The sequence below is a fragment of the Chelonia mydas genome, chromosome 1 (genome assembly GCF_015237465.2).
Source record: "Chelonia mydas isolate rCheMyd1 chromosome 1, rCheMyd1.pri.v2, whole genome shotgun sequence".
Lineage (NCBI taxonomy): Eukaryota > Metazoa > Chordata > Testudines > Cheloniidae > Chelonia > Chelonia mydas.
The window spans coordinates 202,627,788-202,653,188 of NC_057849.1; the positions used below are offsets into that span (position 1 = coordinate 202,627,788).

General features: G+C 42.9%; 1 protein-coding gene across 4 annotated transcripts in view; it reads right to left on the reverse strand.

Annotated features, from left to right (window-relative positions):
* The window catches only part of POLQ (DNA polymerase theta), a 131,870-nt gene that overhangs the window by 11,070 nt on the left and 95,399 nt on the right, over positions 1-25,401 (reverse strand). For 3 of the 4 annotated variants that reach the window (XM_043538750.1, XM_043538751.1, XM_037909805.2), the window contains 11 exons: positions 22,139-22,379; positions 20,426-20,619; positions 17,740-17,877; positions 15,874-16,048; positions 10,963-11,092; positions 7,656-7,774; positions 6,864-7,048; positions 5,972-6,083; positions 4,389-4,513; positions 2,375-2,528; positions 1,030-1,139 (listed from right to left, as the gene is read on the reverse strand). In XM_043538750.1, the coding sequence (XP_043394685.1) occupies positions 1,030-1,139; positions 2,375-2,528; positions 4,389-4,513; positions 5,972-6,083; positions 6,864-7,048; positions 7,656-7,774; positions 10,963-11,092; positions 15,874-16,048; positions 17,740-17,877; positions 20,426-20,619; positions 22,139-22,379 (1,683 nt within the window). Of the gene's footprint in view, positions 1-1,029; positions 1,140-2,374; positions 2,529-4,388; positions 4,514-5,971; positions 6,084-6,863; positions 7,049-7,655; positions 7,775-10,962; positions 11,093-15,873; positions 16,049-17,739; positions 17,878-20,191; positions 20,252-20,425; positions 20,620-22,138; positions 22,380-25,401 lie in introns of those variants that run through there. The other variant, XM_043538752.1, reaches the window with a different exon arrangement.

The following is a 25,401-nucleotide window of genomic DNA, read 5'->3' on the forward strand; positions in this document are numbered from 1 at the left end:
ATCAGCAAAGATGTCAAATATGATCTTCTTGTCTCATGCCTCATTGAGTGTCTGGAGCATCACATTCTTGAAATCGATGCCAACCACCTGCACAGCACTCTCCCTCTGTCCTGAGAGAGTCAGTCAGACACATTGAAGGTGTGGAAACACAGCCTGGGGACTCTTCCCTCTAGATCTGCACTGATGTGCTAAGTGCCAGACGGGGTTATTTCATTCCAGCATATCATAATATTTGTTATTGGAAGTCTTCTGGGCTAACTTCACTTTGGATTTATCAGTGATCATAAATGAAGCAAAGAGTGCCTCTAGACACACACTCTCGGCATGAGACTTCTGGCACCGGTGGAACAGCACAGCCAGCCATGTTCCTTTTCCAGGCAATAAAAACAGTGAGTAAGTTTGCCTGTGGTAAATATTTTGTGATTGCACCTGGGACACTTTTCGAAGCTGCTCCTTCGGTGACATCCGGGAAGACAAAAAACTGAGGAAGGGAAAGAGACGACAAGCACCAAAAGCACAGCATCCTCCTTCCCACACAACAGATTTTAAACTACAATAATAAATAATAATACATTTAGTGACCCAATGCATGGAGCCAAGTTGGCCCCATCAGGCAGAAAAACTCAAAGACTCCCCAAAGTAAGGAGAAAAAACTGCACACCAATACTGAGTTGCTGGTGGAGTACACACATTCTGTGCAGCTGCACAGAGGAGCTACTTCACCATCCTGAGTCAGTAAGGAAGTTGCAGGTACTAGAGGTTACCAGCATGCTAAGCCGGGGTGGCACTGCTTTGGGCTAGCAGATAAAAACTTGAGGTAGGGGACTTCCTGTCTTACTCAAAGAGCTTGGACCCAAGACTGTTACTCCTTTTACACCCATCTGGCCTTATGAGAAACATTATTTTAATAAACTTATAGGCATGAGTCTGCAGACGACTCAAGAAACAGAAGGCAGACCTCTAGAAAGGAAACTTTAACAGGTTTGTTATAGAAAAGTACATGGGCTGGAAAAGCAAATACACTCCTACCTGAATTACACTATCTTCTGCAACCTCATAGAGGAGCTCATCATGGAGCTGAAGGATGAAGAAACCTCCACTCTGTAATATCCCTCTGTTTCTTCTCCTCTCTAACCTTCCTACACAGGGAAAAGATATACATAGTTAACCAGCATTACACATAATCATCTCTGTTTTAGCCCAAAAGACCTATATACATTCATAATGCTACAAACAAGAATTGTATGGCAGAGCTCCAAGATGAAAAAAATCCATGCACACAAGGATACATATATTAAATATAATTATTATGCTATTATATCAATATTCATACAACTGTCTGGAAATAAAGAATGTTAATGCAAAGCTTTTCAAATACAAACATTCTAGCCTTAAATTATAAAGATGTAAATTAGGAAAAAAAACAAAGACAACCACTTCTCCCAGGCCATCTGTTCTACAAGCAAATTTTAAACACAATCACATCGGGTTTAATGAGAACTCGGTGTATAATGTTCTCTCAGGCAGTGAATTAGAATTCGGCTCCGCTTCCAAAACCGTTTTAATGGCTAATTCTAAAGAGCCAGTGAGGCTTTACCCAGCCAACTCCATTGATCTGGAGTTGCAGCTACTGCTACTGAAAAACTTAAGCAGCCCTTGTCCAAAGCATGAAACAACAGATGTGTACATGGGATCTTAGCAGGCCACACCTGCCAAAAACAGAATCCCTTCTGCATGCTCCATGTTAAGAGCTAAAAAAGCGGACCCAGAAGTTGGCAGGTGGGAGTGCAAATGGAGAGATTCCAGTTCAGACAAAATACTGGCTATCAATGGCTTCATTCAATCCACAGTACAGTCTAACACCTAAAATTGATGCTGACAAAAGCTTTGTACCATATCTTTATATCTTAAATAAAAAAAAACTCCAGACTTAAATCTAATGGAAACTATATTCTTTGACCAACCTGTTGTTACAATTGGTGTTTTCTCACTGCCTTTGAAGACGGAGCATCTGCACTCCCCCCCCCCCTTTTTTAAACAAATCAGTAGTAACATCATGCAACTTAGCACAACTGAACTCCTGTTTTCCTAGTCCAATTATCTAAATTTCTGATATGCCCCTGAACCATTCAGGTAATTAGGGTTTTCAGATCCAAGTATTCTGTTCTCATTCACAAGCTGAGCAGACATTCTTACTTAGGACTTGCCCACCCACCCACCCAACGCAACAAGACAGACCAGTCCAGTATGAGAAAATAAACATTTATTCCCCACCACTTGCCCAAATCGCCCAGCTATAGCGGGCTTTTATTTTAAGCTACTTTTATCATCTTTGGGTTTTTGACATCAAATATAAAGGAGAATGAAAGCGTACCTGCCCTGTTGCTCTGGAATAAGCTCTCCAGATGTCCATGGGACTTCACTGCTGAGGAGAATGCTTCAAGCCGCCTCTGAATGTTCACAGTGGCTATTTTGACGATGTCAGCAGCAGAACCCTGAACTGCTGTGTTCACAGCTTGGCGCTCTGCCTGAGGAGTACAAAGATATCACCCCATGGTATAAACCCTATATGTTACACACTTTGTAACAAATCTATGGTGACATACAAATAGACACCACAAATATACACACAACTTCATGAAACTGGCATGGGGAAGAGAAGTCAGAATTTCTTACACAAACCACAGGCCTCTAGCCACTAGAGAAGAATTTTCATATACTTGAAATTATTAGCACTAAGGCTGATAACCTTTATCAGCCATCAGGGGGAGACCATCACACTTGTGGAGATCTGATTTCGTCCAGCAGAGGACAATCACACAACTAGCTGGATGCATTATGGGGTGCTTGTGCCTTCTTGCAAAGTATAAAGTACAGGATACCACCAGAAGCAAGATGCTTGACTTTATTGATCAGAGGTCTGATCTATTGTGGCAAATCCTGCCTGCCAGAACATTACAACCTGTTCAAAAACCAAAACAAGCTACATTACTACAGTTTAGGGGCAGGTTTTTCACATAAAAGAGAGCTCTCTCTACTAATGCTCTCCTCAAATAAGAAAATTCTCTTCACAGGTTCTTCTTTTTTCCCCTCCTAATTGAAATTCATGAAGGAAAATTTAAAGGAAGCTGAAATTAAAATAAAATATCAATCTTATAATGGTCTTAAATATAATTTTTAAAAAGAAAAAATTAAACAGAAGTTGCATCTCTTCACAGTCTAATCAAGTAGCACCTATAAGATTCAACAACTTTTAAATTCACCCGACTAGCCTTTTTGATAAATAAACAAACAAACAAACAAACAAACAAACAAACAAACCCACCCAACTTCTTGTATCAGTTTTGAAAGTCTGCTGTTTCTCCATGCATTTATTTGGTATCTGGATTTCCACTGAGTCCTAATGCTATATTATAACTGAGCCTTCTACTGAGAAGTATAATGCTATGTCAGGAAAATGGCTGCTTCCCCACCGAGTCAACTCACTATTACGGAAATAGCAAAACAGTGACAGATATTTCTAAGATTCACCTTGCAAAACATTTTCTATACATAGTCTCATATTTTGTAAACATTCAGCTGTCTAGTCACTACAGTTTTCCTTTAAAAGATCCCTTTTTTAACCAGCAAAAGTATAGAATTTGAAATATCTTTTTGATGAAATCCAGACTATGCAATTCATGAAGACTGTTGGGTGGGACTTGTTTATTCCAAAGAGTTAAACATTGCTCTACTTTTTTAAATTGTGCCCATTTAAATCAATAAATTACTCACTGCAACTCCTAGGTGAGGGTCATGAAGTGAAGTTATAACCATGACAATTTCTGCACACCAAGCTGCAGCAGACTTACTTCAGAGTATGAGCAAAAAGCTCTAAAAAGATAATTAAGAAAACACTGAACTAATGGAATGTTGGAGTAACGTGCATGCCCTGAATGAACTTGGTAAAGCAACACTGATGGTGGGATGAAAAAAGACATTTTTTAAGTGTTCAAAAATATTTGATTGATAAATCTTTTTAGATGAGATGTTCTTTGGGGGCAGAGACGGCACATTTCTCCATATTTGGAAAGCACCAAGCACTATATAGGCACTATTATAAATAATTATATTATTATATAAACTACTATTATAAATAATAATAATAATCTTGGAGAAGGGTCTCTCCTGGAGTTCAGCCATGAGGCCAAATGTTCCCAGCTGAACCCATAAGGAACGTTAGCATACTTATCTAAATGCCCATTTATTTTTGTCATGTTACAGAGAAGCAGCAAGTCAACAACCAACTAACCATCCTTCACGCTGATGACTACTTCAGAGTGAGGATATAACTGTGGTCCAGTACAGCTGGAATTTCTACTGTTCAGAAAGAACAGTCCTCAACATACGTGAGCTTTGCTGTAAGGGTTTGGATCTTTGATAGCTGGTAGGTATCTGCACCTCCCCAGAATGGTCTGCACAAAACCATCCCTGCTGCATTTCTTCACCGTCTCCCTTAAGAATTTTTGAATCCCTGGGAAAGGAAACAAAAGAAAGAATGTCCCATCATTCCACACGACTGCCAGAGTGCCATCACTCCCTCACTATATTATGCTTTTTATGCTAGCGCATCTGGTATTTCATGTTTACTCCATACTCTGTTTTTGCGCTAAGGCACTGACACTAGCTTTGGAATCCCAAATATCACATCACTAATATGTGGAGAAGAGGAAGTCCTTACATTTCTCATTCCCCCTGCGAGACAGGGGAAGCGAGTGACCTTTCTTTTAGGTGTATATTCAGCTCTCCTGGGTTAGTTTATTATGATTGGGAGGAGAATGCGGTTGTAGCTAGCTGTGCACAACTGTATTCCAAGTGGTACGATGTCAATGTTACACCACGGCTATTTATTCTTTATTCTGGGAAATCAGGACTTGTGGTGGCACTGAAGGGATATAAATTGAAAGAAAGAATCAGAGCCCTTGATGCCCCGTACAGTGTGACTTCAGATCTTCAGAACAAAAAGAACTCATTGAACTGCAAGGAAAGGATAGAATGTGTCTTGAGCAGTAAAAAGAAACTCCAAGTAAGGGTGTGCTGTCCGTTGGGGAACCATCAAGCTCAGATCAGAGTTGTACTGAAGTGGACGAAGATTTACATTTTTTAAAACTCCTCCAGTTTTAGGATTTTAGAAAGATTCTTTTAAAGGATTTGAAAAAAATTGAAAATGTTAAAAACAACATGATATACTAAAGGAGAAAAGTACTCAAAATAGAGACAGCATTACTTGATATATTATATGTGTAACTTAGTATGATGAATTGGTATTACATGTAAGTGTTCTGTATTATGAAATGTTAAGAGAGATTGTTTCCTTCACTTCATTATTTTTCAGCTCAGCTCTAAGCTCTCCTATTAAAGCTTGCTGTGACTCATCCCACTTGACCTCTGCTCATTTTCTGTTCTTCCAAGGAAATTTGAGATGCTCCTTAAAAGTATGATGTCTTTATATAAAGTGCGTGGGAGCTACTCTGAGCAGCCAAATAAAAATGGCATGGCTAGAAGCAAAGCTGCTTAAGATGTGATGAAAGCTGAAGGCAACGTGGAAAAGATCATTCAACATGGAAGATGATTAGTTGTGTTTTCAAATGACAAATCCAGTCCTTAGGTCCAGAAATATTACATATCCTTAAACCTGCATGTTCTAATAAGGAACTTATTCTAAGTTGGGAGCTTTAAAAAAATCAACCTTCCAGGATGGACTTATTGACAGTCAAAACAACAAAATCATTGAAGTAATGCAGCATTTAATTTACAGGACATAGTTTAACAAAGCAGGGGCACAGAGTATATGTGGAAGCAAAGACTGCGTTACTTTGTACACATACAACCTTGAGAAGCTTTTTCTTTAGGCATAGAAAGAGTTATGAGTTGAAACAGTCCGGGAGGGAATTTGGGGGAAGAAAATAAGGGCCACAAACGTGTGCCTTACCTGGGTATCTGGATTTGAAGGATTCGATGTAGCAGGCAGCATCATTTTCCTCAATACCCATCTGTTCTCCTAAAGATTTAGCTCCCATTCCATAGATGATTCCATAGCAAATCTGTCAGAGAAAAGACAGCAGAATCACAAGTACTTGGTTAGTGATTCAGAGAGCAGAAATAACACAAAAGTGAAACTGTGGAAAAGAGTAAATGATTTTAAGATTTCAGTCTGGATCCTGTTGCTTTAGGGATATCATAACTCTGCATTCGTGGAGAAATGACGTTTATCACACACTTCAAGGACACCATTTTGAACATGAATCTTCTGAGGAACATAAGATTTACTGCGACAGATCAGACCACTAGTCCATCCAGTCCAGTATCCTACCTTTAGAAGGGGCAAGTAACTGATGCACCATAAAAATGCAACTTCCCTTCACCCATTTTCCAAGTAATCCACTTAAGAGTAATGGGGGCGGCAGAAAAGACTAGAAAATCTTCAGAATTTGCAGCTATTAGCTTAAGCTCTGATGTGTTCATGCCAACAGTATACAATACTGGTCTCAAATCCCAATGTATTTTGATAACTGCAGAAAATTATGAACCCCCCCTCTTCCTCTTCCCATCTTCCTGGAGATAGTTTTCTTTGACAGATCAATCAAAACCTCCTGACAGAGTGCTTAAAAATATTCTGGGTAGACGCCACATGGCAACTATTGTATCTCCTGGAGGGGGTGGAGAAACTATTACATTCCCCCATTTTATAATCTAATAGCCAAAGGAAACAGGTTTTTGAAGAGGCAGAGAGTCCTTTAGTTCAATAACAACCTTTGATCAAGTCCTTTCTACCCATTAAGTTGCTATGTCCGATGGAGTTTAGAAATTTTACCAAAGACTACCTGCTTGGCTTGTTGCCTTATCTCATCTCCAACAGCTTCAGCATCAATCATCTTCCACTCAGCTGCAATGCTCTTGAAGACATCAGCTCCACTGTTCAAGACCTCAATGAGCCGGCGGTCACGAGACAAGTGAGCAAGGATCCTCAGCTCGAGTTGGGAGTAATCAGCAGCCAAGATTAAACCTCCTGCAGCCAACAGATTGAATGAATCCAAACAATAACCTTTCATAAATTAACACTCAGCTATCATGTCCAAGTCCATCACCTAAGAAATTACAAACCAGATCCTCATCTACCTTGCCCTTGGGTCATCCTTTACACAGGAGCAAAGAAAATGCAACACACTGCCAAATCAGATTTCTCCACTCACTCACACTGGTATCTTTAGATAAGTGTAAATACAGGGCTGCCCAAGGAGAAAGGCAGTGGAAACTCATTTGGCTAAGCAGACTACTGCATACAAAACTACACTTACTGCCCCAGTTCTGAACAGCTGTTCACCAATATGATGCTCTAGTAGCTTCTCTCTCTCTCATGCCTCTGCCTCCCATTGCAGATACTTTTAGCTGATATGAGGCTGGGTGAGAACTCATTTGTGCTATCCTGTCCCAACCTGTCAGTGAATAGCTTCAGGGCTTGCCTCTGCTGCTGCTGCTCAGAGTTTTGCCAATCAGCCTGCCCAAAAAGATGTACATATCCGCATTTCCTCCCTTCACCGCTAGATCTAGATTTTCGTTAGCTATGTGTTTAACTCAATGAAAAGATACAAGACAGTGCAATACCAAATCATTACCTGGAAAAGGAACAAAAGCATGCCTCATGCTAACAGAAAATGGCATCCCCCTTTCTTTGGGTCCTTCATCAGTCAGAACCTTGAGGCCACAAGGCAAGGTACTGCACAGCTTTTTACCTCTGTGGAGACAAAACATTGTTTACTCAACTGATTGTTACAGTGCCTATTGTTGCACCAACTGTGGTTACAAAGACTTTTAAAATCAGACTAACCATTTGCAAAAAACAACAGTCAAAATAACTTTGTATTGTTCCTTCAAAGTCGGACTCTGGCAGACTAAGTGCCAACTCATGCCAAAGCCACTGGGCCTCACTAAACACTGACAAATGCATAGCTGGAAACAAGTCTGGATTGTCTGTGTGTTAGTATTGTTAAAAAAGATATTAGAGTTATAAGAATGTGTTTAGACATTATGGAATGCTTGTAGGATGCTGCATGTATTAAGCCAATTTGTAATATCTGTATCCCATGTTAGAAAGTAATGTTTAAATGTTTGCTCTTTAACTATAAAAATGTTTGCTAAGACTGTAAACCTCCACAGTTGGGCGACGCATTACCAAGTGTGAAATAGTAGTTTACTATAAGAGGTGTTATCTCCTCCCCGGCAAAGGAAGGTTTACAAGCATCAGACAAGGCATTCTGGTACATCTGTGAGCAAAAGACTTCATGGATTGCTCCCCACACACCCATGAAGAGGAGATGTGCACAAACGCTCATCCCACCAGTTTGAATGCTGGGGGAAGGGAATAAAAATCCCTGTTAAGGAGAAATTGTATCCCTATGCTGCTTGAACTCTGAAGGGTGAATATTTCTAAGCATGTGCAAGCAATCCCCAGCTGTTTAGCTTGGGTTAGCCCTATAGGACATATAAAGCTTGCATATTATAGTAGCCACTATCATCTTTTTGAACCTAAGACTGTATCTCATCTGTGTGTTTTTGTTTATCTGCTTTAACTTTGTAAACAACTTTCATTTCTTTTTCCTAGTTAATAAACCTTTAGTTAGTTAATTATAGGATTGGCTACAAGAATAATCTTTGGTGAGACATCTATGGTGCACTTGATCTGGGGTAAGTGACTGATCTCTTGGAACTGGGACCAACCTGAATATTTTGTGATTGTTGGTGTATAGCAACAATCTATCACTAAGTCCAACTTGCCTGGGTGGCAAGATGGACTAGAATGCCAATGGTGACTGTCTGTTGATTCCATAGTAAGACTCTTATAGTGCTTTAGGAGTTCACATTGTTACTGACTTGATGAAATCTAATTATAGAATATATAACCAGCTTGGGGTCTCTGCCCTGCTTCTTGACAGGCTGCCCTGAGGTTGGAACGCATGGTCATGAGCCACTCCAGACAGTGTGACAACTAGATTATTATTTTTTTGTTATTTCTGTCAAGATCTGGATGGATGGAAATTAAAATTTAATTCAATAAGCACAAAAAGAGCATTTAAAAATATTTAATAAGAAACTTAAAACAACCTTCATATGTGCTGGATACACCAATTCTCAAAGAATTTATTAAAACATGTTTTGCATTTAAAATTAATTTATTAAACAAACGAAGTATTATCTGTAACTAGTGAATTGAACTGATTGTTTCTGGTCACGATGTGCTTCACGATTTACATTTAGTAGATCTCATCCTTGTTTTTATTTACAGCTTGGAGAAGGTGAACAAGCTTTCCTGCTTTTTCTCCTCCCAATCCATTTCTAATTTTGAATGAAGTGTAACCCCGAAGAGATTACCTAGGTTCCAGGGACTCTGTCTGCTAGTAGCTCAGGGAGAGGCACACTGACCTTGGTAGAGAGGTGGAGCCAAGGCAGACTCAGTCTGCTCGGCAACCAATCGGGAGTGAGGTCCTCCCAGGGAGCTCAGGAGAGGGGAGAAGCCATTTTGGAGCAGTCTGGAGCCAGCCAGGGAACGTGCAGGATTGGTTGTGGGGAGCTGGTGAGTCCCACACCTGCATGCAGGGTTTTCCCTGAGAACTGGCCTCTGGGGATCTGAAAGCAAGATCTCTCAGCTTGGCCCTTTCCCTCTCCAAGGCAACTCCCAGTTTGTAGAGCTTTGTTGGGAGAACTTCCCCCAGCCGGACTGAGTTAGCTCTCCAACTCTATAGGTGAGATCAGTCACCATATGGCCAGCTCTGCTCTGGCTGTTAGTCCAAGGCTACTGCCTGCTGTGAGTGAGTCCGAGCGCTGGGGTGAGAGACTAAAGTTTGGATTTGAGTATAGTTTTGTAATATGCACTTTGAGCCCTGCACCCCTTTGTGGTGAGGGGAAATCCTGGAAGCAGCCCAACTCCTGCATGAAGAGGACGCCTGCCAGCAGTGATCTTCAACCCCTCTGCAGTGACTGAGGAGTCCAGAACCATCTCTGAATCCGAAATGTGCACACACACACTTGCATGCAGTGTTGTAGCCATGTTGGCCCCAAGATATTAGAGACACAAGGTGGACCAATTTCTCCACAAAAAGATATTACCTCACACCTTGTCACATACGCTTGTTATTGGGGCTGCAGAAGCAGAAGGGACCATATGCAGGAAACACTATGTGTTTCCTTTGTAACACTGAACAAAAATATCTCCAAAGAAGCCTGTATTCGCTGCTTTTCCTCTGCAGAGAAGCCAAAAGTCCCATGGTGGCAGCCTCTGGGGGCTGGAGCTGCTCTGGTCCACCTGAAGCCCACCAGTAGCAGAAGGAGGCACTAGATCCAGCTGTGTATCACCACACTACACAGTAGTGACCTGTTAGAACCTAGTGATTCATGCAAGGCTCACCTAAGAATGTAAAGAATTTGTTCACCCAGGCTATCTGATCTAAGAAGTTCTGTGATACACAAGAGCTGCATTTAAAAATAAGTTTCTCCTACATCTGCCAGTTCTCTCCTGTTTTCCGAAAGGCACCGCTGAATTGCCCTAAAAGCCAGAATCAACCAACTCCTGAGTTCTAATGCCAGTTCTGCTAATCTATGCCTCAATTCGCCCATGCATAAAATAGGGATAACACTAACCTATCTCACACTGCAGTTGTGAAGATTAATTAATGTTTGTATAGTGTTTTCCAAAGAGAAAGTGCTAAATAAGAGCTAAGTACTATTAGTATTATCAGGTATTTCATTGCACCATTATTTTCAGACATTTATCCTCTCTAAATTCTGAGCAAAACACTGAACAAGTCAATCATCAGACATGAAAGCAGCCTATATCAATCTCTGTAAAATACAGAAAAAAGAAAACTGACAAGGCAATCAAGTTAACAGAAATAGCACAAGTGGAATCGGTGCTGGCCACATTCCTACCTGCCCCCAGGAAAAGTAGAGCCACACCCTAGTGCTTGGGACAGTGGGCTCTCTCCAACCACGGTTGGCATTTCAATCTCAAAGTCTTTCGGCACATTCTGGATATTAGGTTCTATGAAGCTTATGCGACCTAAAATGGAACAAGAGCAAGAAGAAAATAAGGACCAAGAAGGAAACAGTTAAATGTAAGCATAGCATACATCTGAACATACAGCCTGAACACACACACACTAAAATATTTCTGTGCAGAGCAGAGAACAAAGAAAATACATGTGTCAAAATCACTGCTTTCTGAACTATAAACATCTTGGGAGAAATGAGACTAAACTTAGAATTATTACTTGTCAAACACCTTAAAAAGAACCAATTTTACCTCCATTAAAATTACTTCAGTCTTAATAGGAATGCTTACCAGCAGAGGCGGATTAAGGTTTTGTGAGGCCCTGGGCCAGAACAAGTGGGGGCCTCTCCCCACCCCTGCAGTCCCACCCCCATTCCGCCCCTTCCCTGCCCATGGTCCCACCCTGTTCTGCCCCTTTCCTGCACTGCCCTGCCCCACACACAATCAGCCCCATTCTGCCCCCCACTGTGGCTCATCAACCTTGCTCCTTTCTGCCCCCTCACCCCCACTGCGACCCCTAGGCCGGAGTAGCTCTGTCTCCCCCACACGTCCCCATGGCCCTGGGATGCAGCGGGGAGTGAGAGTTCCCCCAGCCCTGAGGCTGCAGCAGGGACCTAGAGCTCCTCAAGTCCCAGGGCCATAGGTGTAGTTTAATGGCTATATTTGGGGAGGCAAAGCTCGCACATGCACACACATGTGAGCACTGAAGCCAGTTCCCTGCCTACAGTAGTACCTGGGCTGCCGGTGCTTGGGGGCGGGGTGGGGGGGGAGAACAGGACAGCATAACGGTTGGGCCCCAGCTGCTGCTGGCAACCACTCCAGCACTGGCTGCTACAGCGATGTCACTGCTCTGGTGTTGCTGCGATTGCCTCCTTGCTGGGGCTGCTGCTGCCCAGGGAATGCCACATGCTGGGCCCCTGCTTCCACCTTCCCATTCCCATATCCCCATCCCCACCCACTTCCTCACCCGTGGGCACTCTCAGTTGTAGCAGAAACTGGCAGGCACTAGGACCTAGGAAGTGGCGTCCAATGCTGAGACAGGACCCGGAGCACAGGGCCTGCTCCCCAGGAGCCAAAACATGCTGGAAGGATGGGGCGGCCGGCATTGCATGGGAATGACAGAGCCTGCTTCTCCCTTGGCAGGGTGAGCAGAGCAAGTCCTGCAGGGCAGCTCAGTGTTCACGGAAATAGGGAGTGGCATGTGACACCTCCCCCCATACCTCACCTCTGTTTGAGGGGGAAATGCCCCCTGCTCCAAACTATGCCTAAGCTTGGAGGCCGCAGCCGGGGTCTGGATGCTGGGCTCCCCCAGGGAGCAGGGTTGGGGCCATGGGGGCTCGCCCCACCCGCCTGCCTGGCGCTGCTGCCGGGGAGCAGGGTCAGGGCATGGGGGTTTGGCCCACCCCCCCCGCCTGCATGGCACTCCTGCCGGGGAACAGGGTCGGGGTGTGGGACACCCATTTTTCCGGTGGGCACAGGCTCTGTCGGCCCAGTGGCTAATCCACCACTGCTTACCAGAGTCTATTATGTTTCAAAACTTTACTGTTTTTGTACATTCCAAGTAGAATCATTGAGGATACAGATGTGCAAGCCATCTTGATGGCTTCTCCATTAAAAATGGAGAGCCGGGAGTGGTCTGTGCACTAGAGAAATTCTGTTTACCAAAAGTAAGAGGATAAAATTGGTAAGAAAAAAAAAACGGTTACCTACCCTTTGTAATTGTTGTTCTTCAAGATGTGTTGCTCATGTCCATTCCATTCTAGGTGTGCGCGCACCCATGTGCACAGTCGTAAGAGACTTTTGCCTTAGTGGTATCCGTAGGGCCGACTGTGGTGCCGTGGTACATCAGGCGCCGCCGGCCCTATGCCCTCTCAGTTCCTTCTTGCCGACATCTCCAGGTAATGGAATGGACATGAGCAACACATCTCTAACAACAACAGTTACAAAAGGTAGGTAACCATTTTTTCTTCTTCGAGTGCTTTCTCATGTCAATTCCATTCTGGGTGACTCATAAGCAGAATCCTCTGAGTTGGGCTTGGAGTTCACAGACTTGCAGATTGGAGCACTACTCTGCCAAAACCAGCATCATCTCTAGCCTGCTGGGTCAGCGAATAGTGCGAAGTGAATGTGTGAATGGATGACCAAGTCTCAGCCTGACAAATTTCTTGGATCCGCACCTGAGCAAGGAAGGCTGCCGAGGACGCCTGCACCCTAGTCAAGTGAGCTGTCACTATCACCTGTGGGGGCACCTTTGCCAGCTCATAACAGTAGCAGATGCAGACCGTGATCCATGACTATATTCTTTGGGCAGACACTGGGCAACCCTTCATCCTATCTGTGACAGCAACAAACAACTGCGTTGACTTACGGAACTGCTTTGTTCTATCTATGTAGAAGGCCAGGGCCCGTCTGATGTCCAGGGTATGCAACCTGCATTCCTCATCCATCGCGTGAGACTTTGGACAAAGGACCGGCAGGTATATGTCTTGACCAGCATGGAACTAGGAGACAACCTTGGACAGAAAGGCTGGGTGCAGACGCAGCTGGATCGTGTAAAGTGGTTCCGATGTGAGCGTCCTGATATTGGACACCCCACAGGCCGAAGTTATAGCCACTAAGTAGAGACCTTCCAGGAGAGAAGCAGGAGGGAGCAGGAAGCCAGGCGCTCGAAGTGGGGGACCCATGAGTCTTAACAGCACAAAATTCAGGTCCCAAGGGGAACCAGGTTCTGGACATATGGGAAAAGGTACCCCAGACCTTTCAGGAACTGCACTCTCATGGGGTGGGCAAAGACCGACCTGCGTTGAATGCCAAAATGGCTGCCAGGTGCACCTTGACCGAACACAGTGACTTTTGAGGATTTAAAAGAGGTCACAAACACATATAAAGATGTACTTGACAGTGTCCCTGCGGGGTGACAGCCCATGGTTACCTGATCTGGTATATTTCAATAGTTCAGCCCAAACTCTGCATAACAAATGCACTGATCAGAGACCCCTGCAACGCAGAGGCAAAATCAGCCAAGCTAAGGATGTAGTGTAAAAGGCAGATCTTCAAAGTTCTTGAACATCATTGAACTGGGAGAGGGGTGGTCCTGACTGGACAGCTTTTCAGCCAGTACAGACTGTTGTAAATATACGGTGAGTCAAAACCTTTTTGTTTTTAAATTACTTAGCTTGTGAAGTTAGAGGATGGAAGTTGTGAAGTTAACAAGAAGGACCTACTCAGGAGATCCACCAGAGAATTCCGGGCTCCCGGGAGGTGCGACGCCTTGAGATGAATGGCATGCTGCACACAGAAGTCCCACAACCGGAGACCCTCTTGACACAGGGCATACAAGCGGTCTCTGCCTTGCTTGTTGATATAGAACAGGGGTGGGAAAACTTTTTGGCCTGAGGGCCACATCGGCATTGCAAAACTGCATGGAGGGCCGGGTAGGGAACGCTGTGCCTCCCCAAACACCTTAGCCCCTGCCCCCTATCCATCCCCTCCCACTTCCCACCCCCCCTCAGAACCCCCGACCCATCCAACATTCCTTGTCTCCTGACCGCCCCCTCCCGGGACCCCAGTCCCTAACCGCTCCCGGGACCCCTTGCCCCATATCCAACCGCCCCCTGACTGCCCCCCAGGACCCTTTGCCCCATATCCAACCCCCCCTACCATGCTGCTCAGAGCAGCAAAGCCCCACCACCCGGCCGGAGCCAGCCACGCCACTGCCGCACTGTCCGGCAGGAGCAGCGGGCCAGAGCACTGGTGGCGCGTCATACTGAGGCTGCAGGGAAGAGGCCGGGAGCTAGCCTCCTCGGCTAGGAGCTCAGAGGCTGGGCAGGACGGTCCCGTGGGCCGGATGTGGCCCGCGGGCCGTAGTTGCCCACCTCTGATGTAGAACATCGCGGCAGTATCGTCCATCAAGATCTGCACCAGTCTGCCCTTTGGTAGGTTAAGAACACCTGGCAGGCCAAGTGTATCGCCCTGACCTCCCTTATGTTTATATGGAGAGAGTGATCCTCCTGGGACCAGAGGCCCTCCGTACTGAGGTTACCAAGGTGGGCTCCCCACCCCAGATCCAAGGCATCAGAGACCAATGTCACCGATGGGAGCGGGGCCACAGAGGAATTCCTGCCAACACCCATCACAGTTCTGGCCACCAAGTCAGGGAGGAGAGCACATTCAATGGAAATCCAAACGGTGTCCACCAGGGGCGTAGACCAATGCCATCCACATCTGCAGGGGTCTGGGACGCAGTCATGCATGCCGGACTACATGAGTACATGTTGCCATGTAACCTAGTAGCCTGAGACATACCCAGGGAGTCATGAGCGGATGGGCTCTGATGCATGCGATGAGCTCTGACATCGCTTGGATAAGTGACATCCCTGCTTCGTGCCTCAATTTCCATACCTATAAAGTTGGGATAATACTCTAGGGAAGGAGGTTGGCTAATTTAATTAGCGTTTTTGAAGTAGCTTGAGATCCCCATATGGAAGGTGCCCCAGAAATGTTTTAAACACTGAAGACCCAACCAAATGCTGTAACTATCTGTGGGGATACACCAGAAACTTATATGTTCACACACTCACAACATTCTAGTAATATTGCTGGAAGAGTGCAAAGCTACATAGGATTTTAAAGGCTCTAATCGTAATACAAATTAGCACTCTTCTGTATTTAAAACAGTTGTCATTAGTTTGGTTGGAAAGTTAGATATTGAACTTACTGAACTCTTCCTCTTCACCCACAGAGGTTGTCACAGTCTGTGATCAGAAAAGATTTCATATACATCTTATTACCTGTAGCAGTGTGAGTCTGAGATATAGGATAGATCCTCTCCATCCCCAGTGCAGGATTCAAACGTTTCTCCCTCTGCAGTGGAAACACCACTTTGGTCATTGCATTGGTGATCCTCCTCCATTCTAGAATCAGGCCCGGTAATGGGTGTAAGGCCTTTAATTTTTCCAAAACATCCTACAAAGGTAACAGCAGAACAGATATATTATTAGCTGTCTTACAAGTTCTACAAAAAGAGTTTCTTCAGTTCTGCAGAAAAGATAAATCCTAATCTACAGGGAGTGATATACTTACAGTAGTCTTTAATTTTTCTAGTCACATCTCAATATTATGTGAACATTAGCTCTGCTTACATTTGTTGTATGGGCAGCAAGAATGCCATGACATGTAGCTGCTGTAACAACATGTAGCCAGAGAAACAATTATTAGAATTAACTTGTGTCTTGAGTCCTAAATAAAATTTGTAGAGTCTGCTTCATCAAATAAGTCACATGAAATTATCGCTTGCACCATCCCTGGATTGTCTCCTCTCTCACATCATGAACTCTCCTCCTTCCTGTTCTTACACCATTGTTCCTTTTCTATCTATACATTAGGAGTGCCCAAACAAGGACCCTGACCACACTCGTCCCGGGACAAAGTGGACCACTAGCAATTAAAACCTTGCAGTTGAAGTCAAACAGCAATTTCTACTTATGGATCAAGGAAGGTACAACCAAAAGTAAAAAAGGTGGCATATAATAATGCATATTCATATACAATCTGAGTACAGCCCCTGAGCTCCTAATAGTTCAGTAAAGCACTGAGCACCATAAAAGTTAGTCAACCCCTGTTGTGTATTCTCACTTAATTTCTGCCCTTCACCCCTTTGTGTTGCCTCTGCTGTGCCACACCTGTGCTGAACATCAAGCAAAATCTACTAACATCCTCATCTCCTCACTGCTGGAAGGTTTCCTGGGATCAGTATTTGCTTGTCAACACACTTATCACATTGGAGCAAAGGGATATTGGGAGAACAACACAAGTTAATGAGTCTTGAAAATAATGAACACATAAATCTGCTAGTATGTTTTGTCCAACAAAAGCAGTAATTAGCTCCAGGCAATCAGGATGAGCACTGTGTTCCACAACAGTTAACAACTGACAGTCCTGTTGTTGGTCTTAGATCTTATACGTGCTACCAATATATTCAATTTCAAGACCGCAACAAGTTTGTGCTTCTGAAAGCAAATTCTGTGAAGCACAGAACACAGGAATGGTCACAGGGAAAATTCATCAGCCATGTTCTGCCACACAGGAACTAGTATATGACCCCCAAAGCAAATCTCCTCCATTTACACTTAAAAATATTTTTTATGTATCTACATTGGTATGTATATTGTATTTATTACCATTGTATCTGAGCACCTTTCAATAAGGCAGACAACTGACTCATTGATGGGAGGTTCTCCAACTGTTAGCCCTATACATTTAACCTGGGATCTAAAACTCAATCTGTGCAATTTCTGACTTGCAGTAAATGCTGCACACCCCCATATTCAGCTCTGACTTAAACGCATCCAAATCCACTGTTTTAGAGTTATGTCCTTGCTTACACCTCAGTCTCTTCCCAAGGCACAGTTGTAACTGAGGGAAGAAGAGTGGCACTTGGTTAAAATTCTGTTGATGTAGAAGGCAGAACAGAATCCAGCCCACACCCCAAGAGCTGAATAGGTTCTCCAGTGCTAACAGAAGCAGAAGGTAGGAATAATTTATTTTTGTCAGAGTCAGCACATCTGACTCTCATACATACAGGGAGCAGATATGTGAAGTAACAAGGAATTCTTTTGATAGTCACTTTTCAGATGAGAACTATGCTTCAACTGTACCTTGGTCGTACTGAACTGCTTGCCCAACCTGACCCTGTTTCCATTAGTAGTAGCTCTTCTGGTGTAACCCAGAGTTTTCTTGTTCCCTTGTATTTTCACGTCTCCATTTGGTGGCAACTTCAGCTCCAAAAACAAGACCTAAAAGAGGCCAGCATTTCAGTAAGAATCTATATTTTCATCGCAGAAGAAAACATTAAATGACTCCGAGCATTAAAATAGCCTATATTCTAACCAAAGCACAGCACTAATGCTCCAGATAATTAAAAAGCTGATTAAAGAACTGTGTTACCCTCAGCTGTTCCTCCTTATTTTAATTAACTACAAAATGTAGTCTAAAATCTCATTTTCTAATTCTAAAACTTTGGGAACTGTGTTTCTAGATAAGGTAATTGACTGCTATAAAGTAATGTTACATGTATCCTTGCTTCTTAATGGCCAGCTGTAATGAAAATAGAAGTGAAGATGTCAAATGAGATGGAAAGGCCTCATGGGAGTGGGAGGGAGGGAGAGAGGAAGGGGAAAAGAAAAAATGTTAGCAAGGAAGAGACCGCAGAACAAAATGCACTGAAGGAAATGGTGGCAACTACCATCACAGAATAGCTTCAAATAGTTTGGATATTGGAGTTTTTCTACCAATTTCCATCAGTTAAAAAACTAGCCATGATGAAGTATTTATTTTTCATTAGATACACGGGCACTATGATAACAGAATAATAAACAGTAATCCTAATACTACACAATTCTTTATTTCTTGTCCTAAATTGTTGTGTAATATTTTGCACTATTTAACAGCTGCTGTGTTTCATTCTGGAGCTGGCAGGCATGAGCGGAAGTAATTTTCACACACATTTGTATAACAAAGGTTTTACTGGCATGAAATTAGAATGATTGTATTCTGGGCTTAGTTTTTATTTGTTTGTCTCTCCTTCTGAAGCATCAGAGATGGCCATGTTTGGGGATGGGACACGGGCGGGGGATGGGCCAGGCCAGTGATCTGATGTGGTACAGAGAATTTTCTCTCAGATCTTTAGCTGGGTGGTTCTTGCTCACATGCTCAGGCTCTACCTGATTGCCATATGTTGGTCAGGAAGGAATTTTCCCCCTGGGTCAAACTGGCAATGACCTTGGGAGATTTCCCCTTTCTTCTGTAGAGTGTGGGTCATTTGCCAGGATCGCCGTGCTATCTCTCAACCAATTCCCTACTTGCAGGGACCTCAGATATTGGTGCACACCAGTTCCTCCTGTTCTCTGCCTGTGACACAAGATAGCTGAGTCTCCTGAAGGCTGTAATATTTTTGTCTAATTCCACTTTTTGGGTTTAGTGTACAGGTAGATGGGTGGTGATGGTGGCCTGTGAAATACATGAGGGTCAGACCAGAAGATATGATGATACCTTCTAGCCTTAAACTATGGCTCATGAATGATGAAGCCACAACAGAATTATATGGATCACCTCAAATGAGTGCTAAAGCTTTACATCAAATCATTATAATTCTGTACATACTACATTTCTCAGAAACATAATTTTAGAGAGGTTTAATTTTATTTCTTAGCCCTGATTGGTCACAAAACATTGGACCTTACGTTAATCCCTAGTTCAGGACTGGCTTCAGACCAGTATTATTTTGTGGGTACATTCCGTATTTGCAGGAAAGAAAAATATTTTTGTTGCATTTTTTTAAATGGCAGCTGTTTGAAACTTTTTGAAGGTTTGTAATGTTAAAAATAGTCCTGGTGGAAAGGAAATGGCAAGGTAATTGCAATTTATTGCTGTAATCAGCACACACAGAATGTGTAGAAAGCATCCATTTGGATCAAAAGTATTATATATATGCGAATTTATCAGTAACTGATTTTCTTGAGTCTTTTTGGAAGGATTCGTTTGTATGAATGAGTTCACAGGTTCTGACAAGCTTAACGCACCTGTTTCAAAACTTTTAAAATAAGATTTCCATTTGTTTGTGCCTGAAATGTCGAGGGCAGGAGTAACTGGTCAACACAAATCAGTTCATATACCAGTCAGACCATGCGATGTCACAGCTCATGCATACAAACATCAATGTCTCTTTAAATAAGGCAATATTAATGTAGTAATGAAGTAGCTCTAGGGCTTGTCTACATGGGGAAGCTACTGCAAAATAAGGTATACTTTAAAGTGCAATAGTTATTCCACACTAGCTCCCCGCATGGACAGCCTTATTCTCCATTAAGAGTGCCTTTGTGCAGTTTACCTTAAACCAAATGGATTAATTTAAACTGCGCAAAGGCAATTTTAGTGTGGAATAAGTACCCACACAAGAAGCAACTAGTCTCACAGTATTAGCCCAAAACATTCTAGCAGCAATTTGGCAGGTGGCACACCCCATACATCATGGGCTGCAGACAGCATCTTTACAAATTAAAGATCTGATTCTGCAAAGTGCTGCCAACCCTCACCTTCCACTGAAGTCACTGGGAGGTGAGTACCATGCAGGAAGTGCTCAGCACCTTGCAGGACTGGGGCCTATGATGGCTGAAAAGGAAAACCAATTAGATCAGAATTAAACTTGGTTTCTGTCTTTCCTTAAAGTGCAATTCCCTCATCATCATACACACACTCACCCACCAAGGTTTTTACCCAAATATAAGAGAAGTTAATCTGACAGAGCCCTCAGATGCAATCACCCTACCCAACTCCTTGAAATACCTCTGCAATGTCATCAGGGCTGGTCAAAGAGAAGCTGTGGCCAGCCATCTGATAAGCCTGGGCCTCAATCTCATTCAGTTTAGCTTGCATGACATGTTTTTGGGTCTCGCACTCTGTTGTGCTAAAACCTATTCCATTCAATTCCAGCAGGGCCAAGCAGTATTGGGTGGGCATCTCCACTTTATGGAAAACATCTGAAATAAGTAGAAAAACCAAGAAATGAGTTTATAACATCAATGGCAGGTCTATTACAGCTGGATTTGGCAAATACCAACTCAACTAGATTTATAAACCCAGAATACAATGGCTGCTCATTCTCATTGTAAATTTCTAATCCCAGGATGACAACAATATTTATGTATGCACTGTTGTTGTAGCTGCGTTGGCCCCAGGATATTAGAAAGCTAAGGTGGGTGAGATAATATATTCTACTGGACCAACTTCTGTTGGTGAGCAAGACAAACTTCGAGTGCACATAGAGCTCTTCTTCAGGTCTGGCTGAAGGTCTACCTAAAAAGAGCTTTGTGTAAGCTCAAAAGCTTGTCTCTCTCACCAACAAAATTTGATCCAATAAAAGATAAAGCAACTCACCCACCTTGTCTCAACAATATTTATGACCATTCTTGAGAACCAAATATGCAGCATATTATAAGATGATGTTTGTGATAGAGTGCAATGAAATTGGAAGATGGAGAGCCTTATATCAGGGAATGTTATAGAGCCTTGTATTAAGGAATACTACACTTTCCAAAAAAATAAAATAAAATAAAACCCAAACACAGAACTTCCTATGCTCCTTGACATAAAACATGTTTATTTCTCAGAACAAAGATTTCAAACCCCAATTATTTTCCTTATATTAGATACAGTAAAAGCTGTGTTATCTGGCACTTTACCAGTTGAAGAGCTCTATAAACCGGCATTTCTGATATTCATCGAAAGTCCAGTTGGTACAGGGCCGGCAGGCTCTCTACCTGGCACCGTGTGGCTTCCCAGAAGCGGTGATATGTCCCCACGGTTCCAAGGTGGAGAAACAGCCATGGGGGCACTGTGCGCTGCCCTCACCCCACCCAAAGGGCTGGCTCCGCAGCTCCCATTGGCCAGGAACCAAGGCCAATGGGAGCTGCAGGGGCGGCGCCTGCGGCAGAGGCAGAGCGCAGATCCGCCTGGCCGCGCCTCCACCTAGGAGCAGCAGGAACCTGTCGCCTCTTGCGAGGAGCCACCCAAGGTGAGCACTGCCCAGATCTGCCACCTCAAAACCCCTCCCGCACCTCAACTCCCTGCCCTGATCTCCCTCCCGCACCCTCTTAGTTAACCGGAATTTTTGACTTACCAGCACCCTCCATTCCCCCAACATGCCGGATAACAATGCTTTTACTGTACTATGGTGATGGGTATTATAGAAATACTAAGACCATTCACATGTATAACGTGCCACAATTAAAAGGAAACTGGCTACAGGGCTCAGTAACAACAAGATCTACTTACAATATATATATACACATATGCCCTTCTTTTACTTTAACCGGAGAATTATTAACATTGTGCTGCCAAGTTAGACAACCCCTCAAAGCAAATTTCAGTGCAAAGCCAATGAGCCTGCAGGCCCATATACTAGGGACTCAAAATAGTTTCATGCACCCATATGTATACATACTAAAAAGGTCTCAACAAATCAGTTTGTTCATGGGATTACCTCCAGGTCCTCTTTACCTGTTAGATTTTCCTTCTGCAACAGGGCATTGAGTTGGTTCATGGTGTTGAAGATGAGCACAGATTCTATGGCTGCTCGGTACCGGCCAGAGTAATCAGCATTAGCACTAAGTCCCAGGCTCTGAACTCCTTGGCCAGTTCCCACCCCTTCAAGTAAGGGCAGTTCGTGAGGGAGAAAGTTGGCTACCATGTTGTGAAGGGTACGCTCCTTAGAGCCAGGGTCCAGCAGCCAGCATGCTACCTAAAATAGAGACAAATCTATCCTGAAAATCTTTTTATTGATTATAATACTTCAACAAAAATATTAATTGGGAATTAGACCAAAAATTCTTAACATTAGTATTAACTTCAAACATCTGCAAAGTATCAGCTTTCTTGATTAAGTAGGTGAGTTACAATAATTCCTGGAAGAAATTAAATGATTTAGAGAGAAATGTTCAAAAGTACCTGAATGATATAGCAGCCTAAGTCTCATCGAAAGTAACTTAGGCACTTCTGAAAATTTTATCCAGAGTCAATTAAATGCACACAAAAATGTTGCCCTCAGTCAGTAGTCCTTTCTATAAAACTCACAAAACTAAGTGATTGGGCAACAAAATGGCAAATGAAATTTCATGTGGATAAATGTAAAGTAATGCACATTGCAAAAGATAACCCCAACTATACATATAATATAATGGGGGCTAATTTAGCTATAACTAATCAGGAGAAAGATCTCAGAGTCATCGTGGATAGTTCTCTGAAGACGTCCACACAGTGTGCAGCAGCAGACAGAAATGCAAACAGGATGTTAAGAATCATTAAAAAAGGGATAGAGAATAAGACGGAGAATGTCTTATTGCCCTTATATAAATCCATGGTATGCCCACATCTTGAATACTGCACACAGATGTGGTCCCCTCATCTCAAAAAAGATATATTAGCATTAGAAAAGGTTCAGAAAAGGGCAACTAAAATTATTAGGGGTTTGGAACAGGTCCCATATGAGGAGAGATTAAAGAGGCTAGGACTTTTCAGCTTGGAAAAGAGGAGACTGAGTGGGGATATGATAGAGGTATATAAAATCATGAGTGGTGTGGAGAAAGTGAATAAGGAAAAGTTATTTACTTGTTCCCATAGTATAAGAACTAGGGGCCACCAAATGAAATTAATGGACAGCAGGTTAAAACAAGTAAAAGGAAGTTCTTCACTCAGCACACAGTCAACCTGTGGAACTCCTTGCTTGAGGATGCTGTGAAGGCTAGGACTATAACTGGGTTTAAAAGAGAAATGGATAAATTCATGGAGGTTAAGTCCATTAATGGCTATTAGCCAGGATGGGTAAGGAATGGTGTCCCTAGCCTCTGTTTGTCAGAGGGTGGAGATGGATGGTAGGAGAGAGATCACTTGATCATTACCTGTTAGGTTCACTCCCTCTGGGGCACCTGGCATTGGCCACTGTCAGTAGACAGGATACTGGACTGGATGGACCTTTGGTCTGACCCAGTATGGCCATTCTTATGTTCTAACACACATCCATTAAAAACTAAGATGGAGTAAATGTGAAAACTATAGTTAGAACGTGACAACTCTGAAAACTGACTTTGTAAAAAGTGGTATTATTGGTTTTACCATCAACTTGGGATCTGAAAAGCTGAGCTCTTTTCCTGTTTGCATATCGGCTCTAGTAATAAGGATTCAGCAAGCCAAATTCTATTTTCAGTAACCCCTGTGCAAGCCCACTGTCTTTAATGAAATTAAAATTTCACCCTGAAACTGAAATATAGCTAACAGCTCTGTTGATGGTGCATGAGCTGTAAGAGAATCCAGCTCACTCTTCCATAGTGGTGCTGCAGTGCAAAACAGAGTAAAAAAAAATAGAGACAAAAATACATGTTTAGTAAAGTAAACAGATCTGGTTACACACAGGGAACAGAGCAAGCTTTTTTTTTTTTTTTTTTAAAACAAAGTCTGTTATTTTATTTTTTATATTAAATCTACACCTTCATACTAAAAGCTAAGTACTCTCGTGCTGCACATCTTAGATACAGTTTGCTTATCTACATATTTTGATAGTGACATCATGCAATTCCACCTGAAGGCTGGTCTGCTTTATATAAGCAATAATGGTAATATCTCCTAGTGACTAAATCCATCAGAGGTGATTTACAAATTTTAATTAAAGTCATAAGTAAAAAGTCAGAAAATGTCAGACTTTAGTGATTTGCCAGGTGGTAAAAGACACAGAAAAAAAATGTATTGATTGCCCATGTGCTCTGTAATTAGTTACAAACTAAATGGTCTATAATCTATCAGGTTTACTGGTAAGAAAAAACAAATGAAGACATTGACAATTATATGCCTTCACTCTAAAGCGCTAGGGGACCAACTGTTTCTTAAGCGTTCACTGATATATAAACAATACTATGGCAAAGTATGAAATGAAGGTTGCTTACCTGTAATCAAGGTTCTTCGAGATGAGCCAGCGCATATTCACACTTGTGAGATCAAGTTACCTGTGCTGCAAGCTTCTGAAACCTTCAGGAAAGCAGTGTCCATTGAGGCTACTCGTCCCTCCTATCCTGAAGGAGTCCAAGGGCATGAAAGAGGGAGTGGCCCCAACCACCCTTCAGTTCCTTCTGCTAATTCAGGAATTCCTAATCTGGACTCTAAAGAAGTGGAAAGGTGAGTGGGGAGTGTGAATATGCAGAGGCTCATCTCAAAGAACTGTGGTTCCACTGAATAACCTTCATTTCTTCTTCAAATGGCCTCTGCATAATCCTATTTGCAGGAGATTTGCAAGCAGTACAATCCCCAGGAAGGTCAGGTGAGGAATTCTAGGTGAACACAAAGAGCAGAACTGCCAAACAAGTATCAGTTCTGGATGCCAACAGCGAATAGAAGCAACCGATCTAGCTCTTCCAAAACAAGTCTTAATGTGGGACATTTTTGCTAAAAACACATATAGCTGCAGCATTAGTCATCTTCATTAAAACAATCTAAACCAACAGCTAAGGAAGACCTTATCAGATCCACCTCCTCAGGAGGTGCCCAGATGGAAAGATATCTTTCAAGATATAGAGTAGGTTTGACTGGTCAAACTTCTGTTTTTCATTAGAGTCTTTTAGACCTCAGCATAACACTCAATCAACAGTCCAAGTAATCTGGAGTCTAGATGTCAACCAGAGAAACTTGGAACCCAAGTAGATTTCCACCTTATCTCACACACAAGAGACAAAGTAGTTTGGAAAGCAGGACTTTATGGATATTAATATCATACCCAT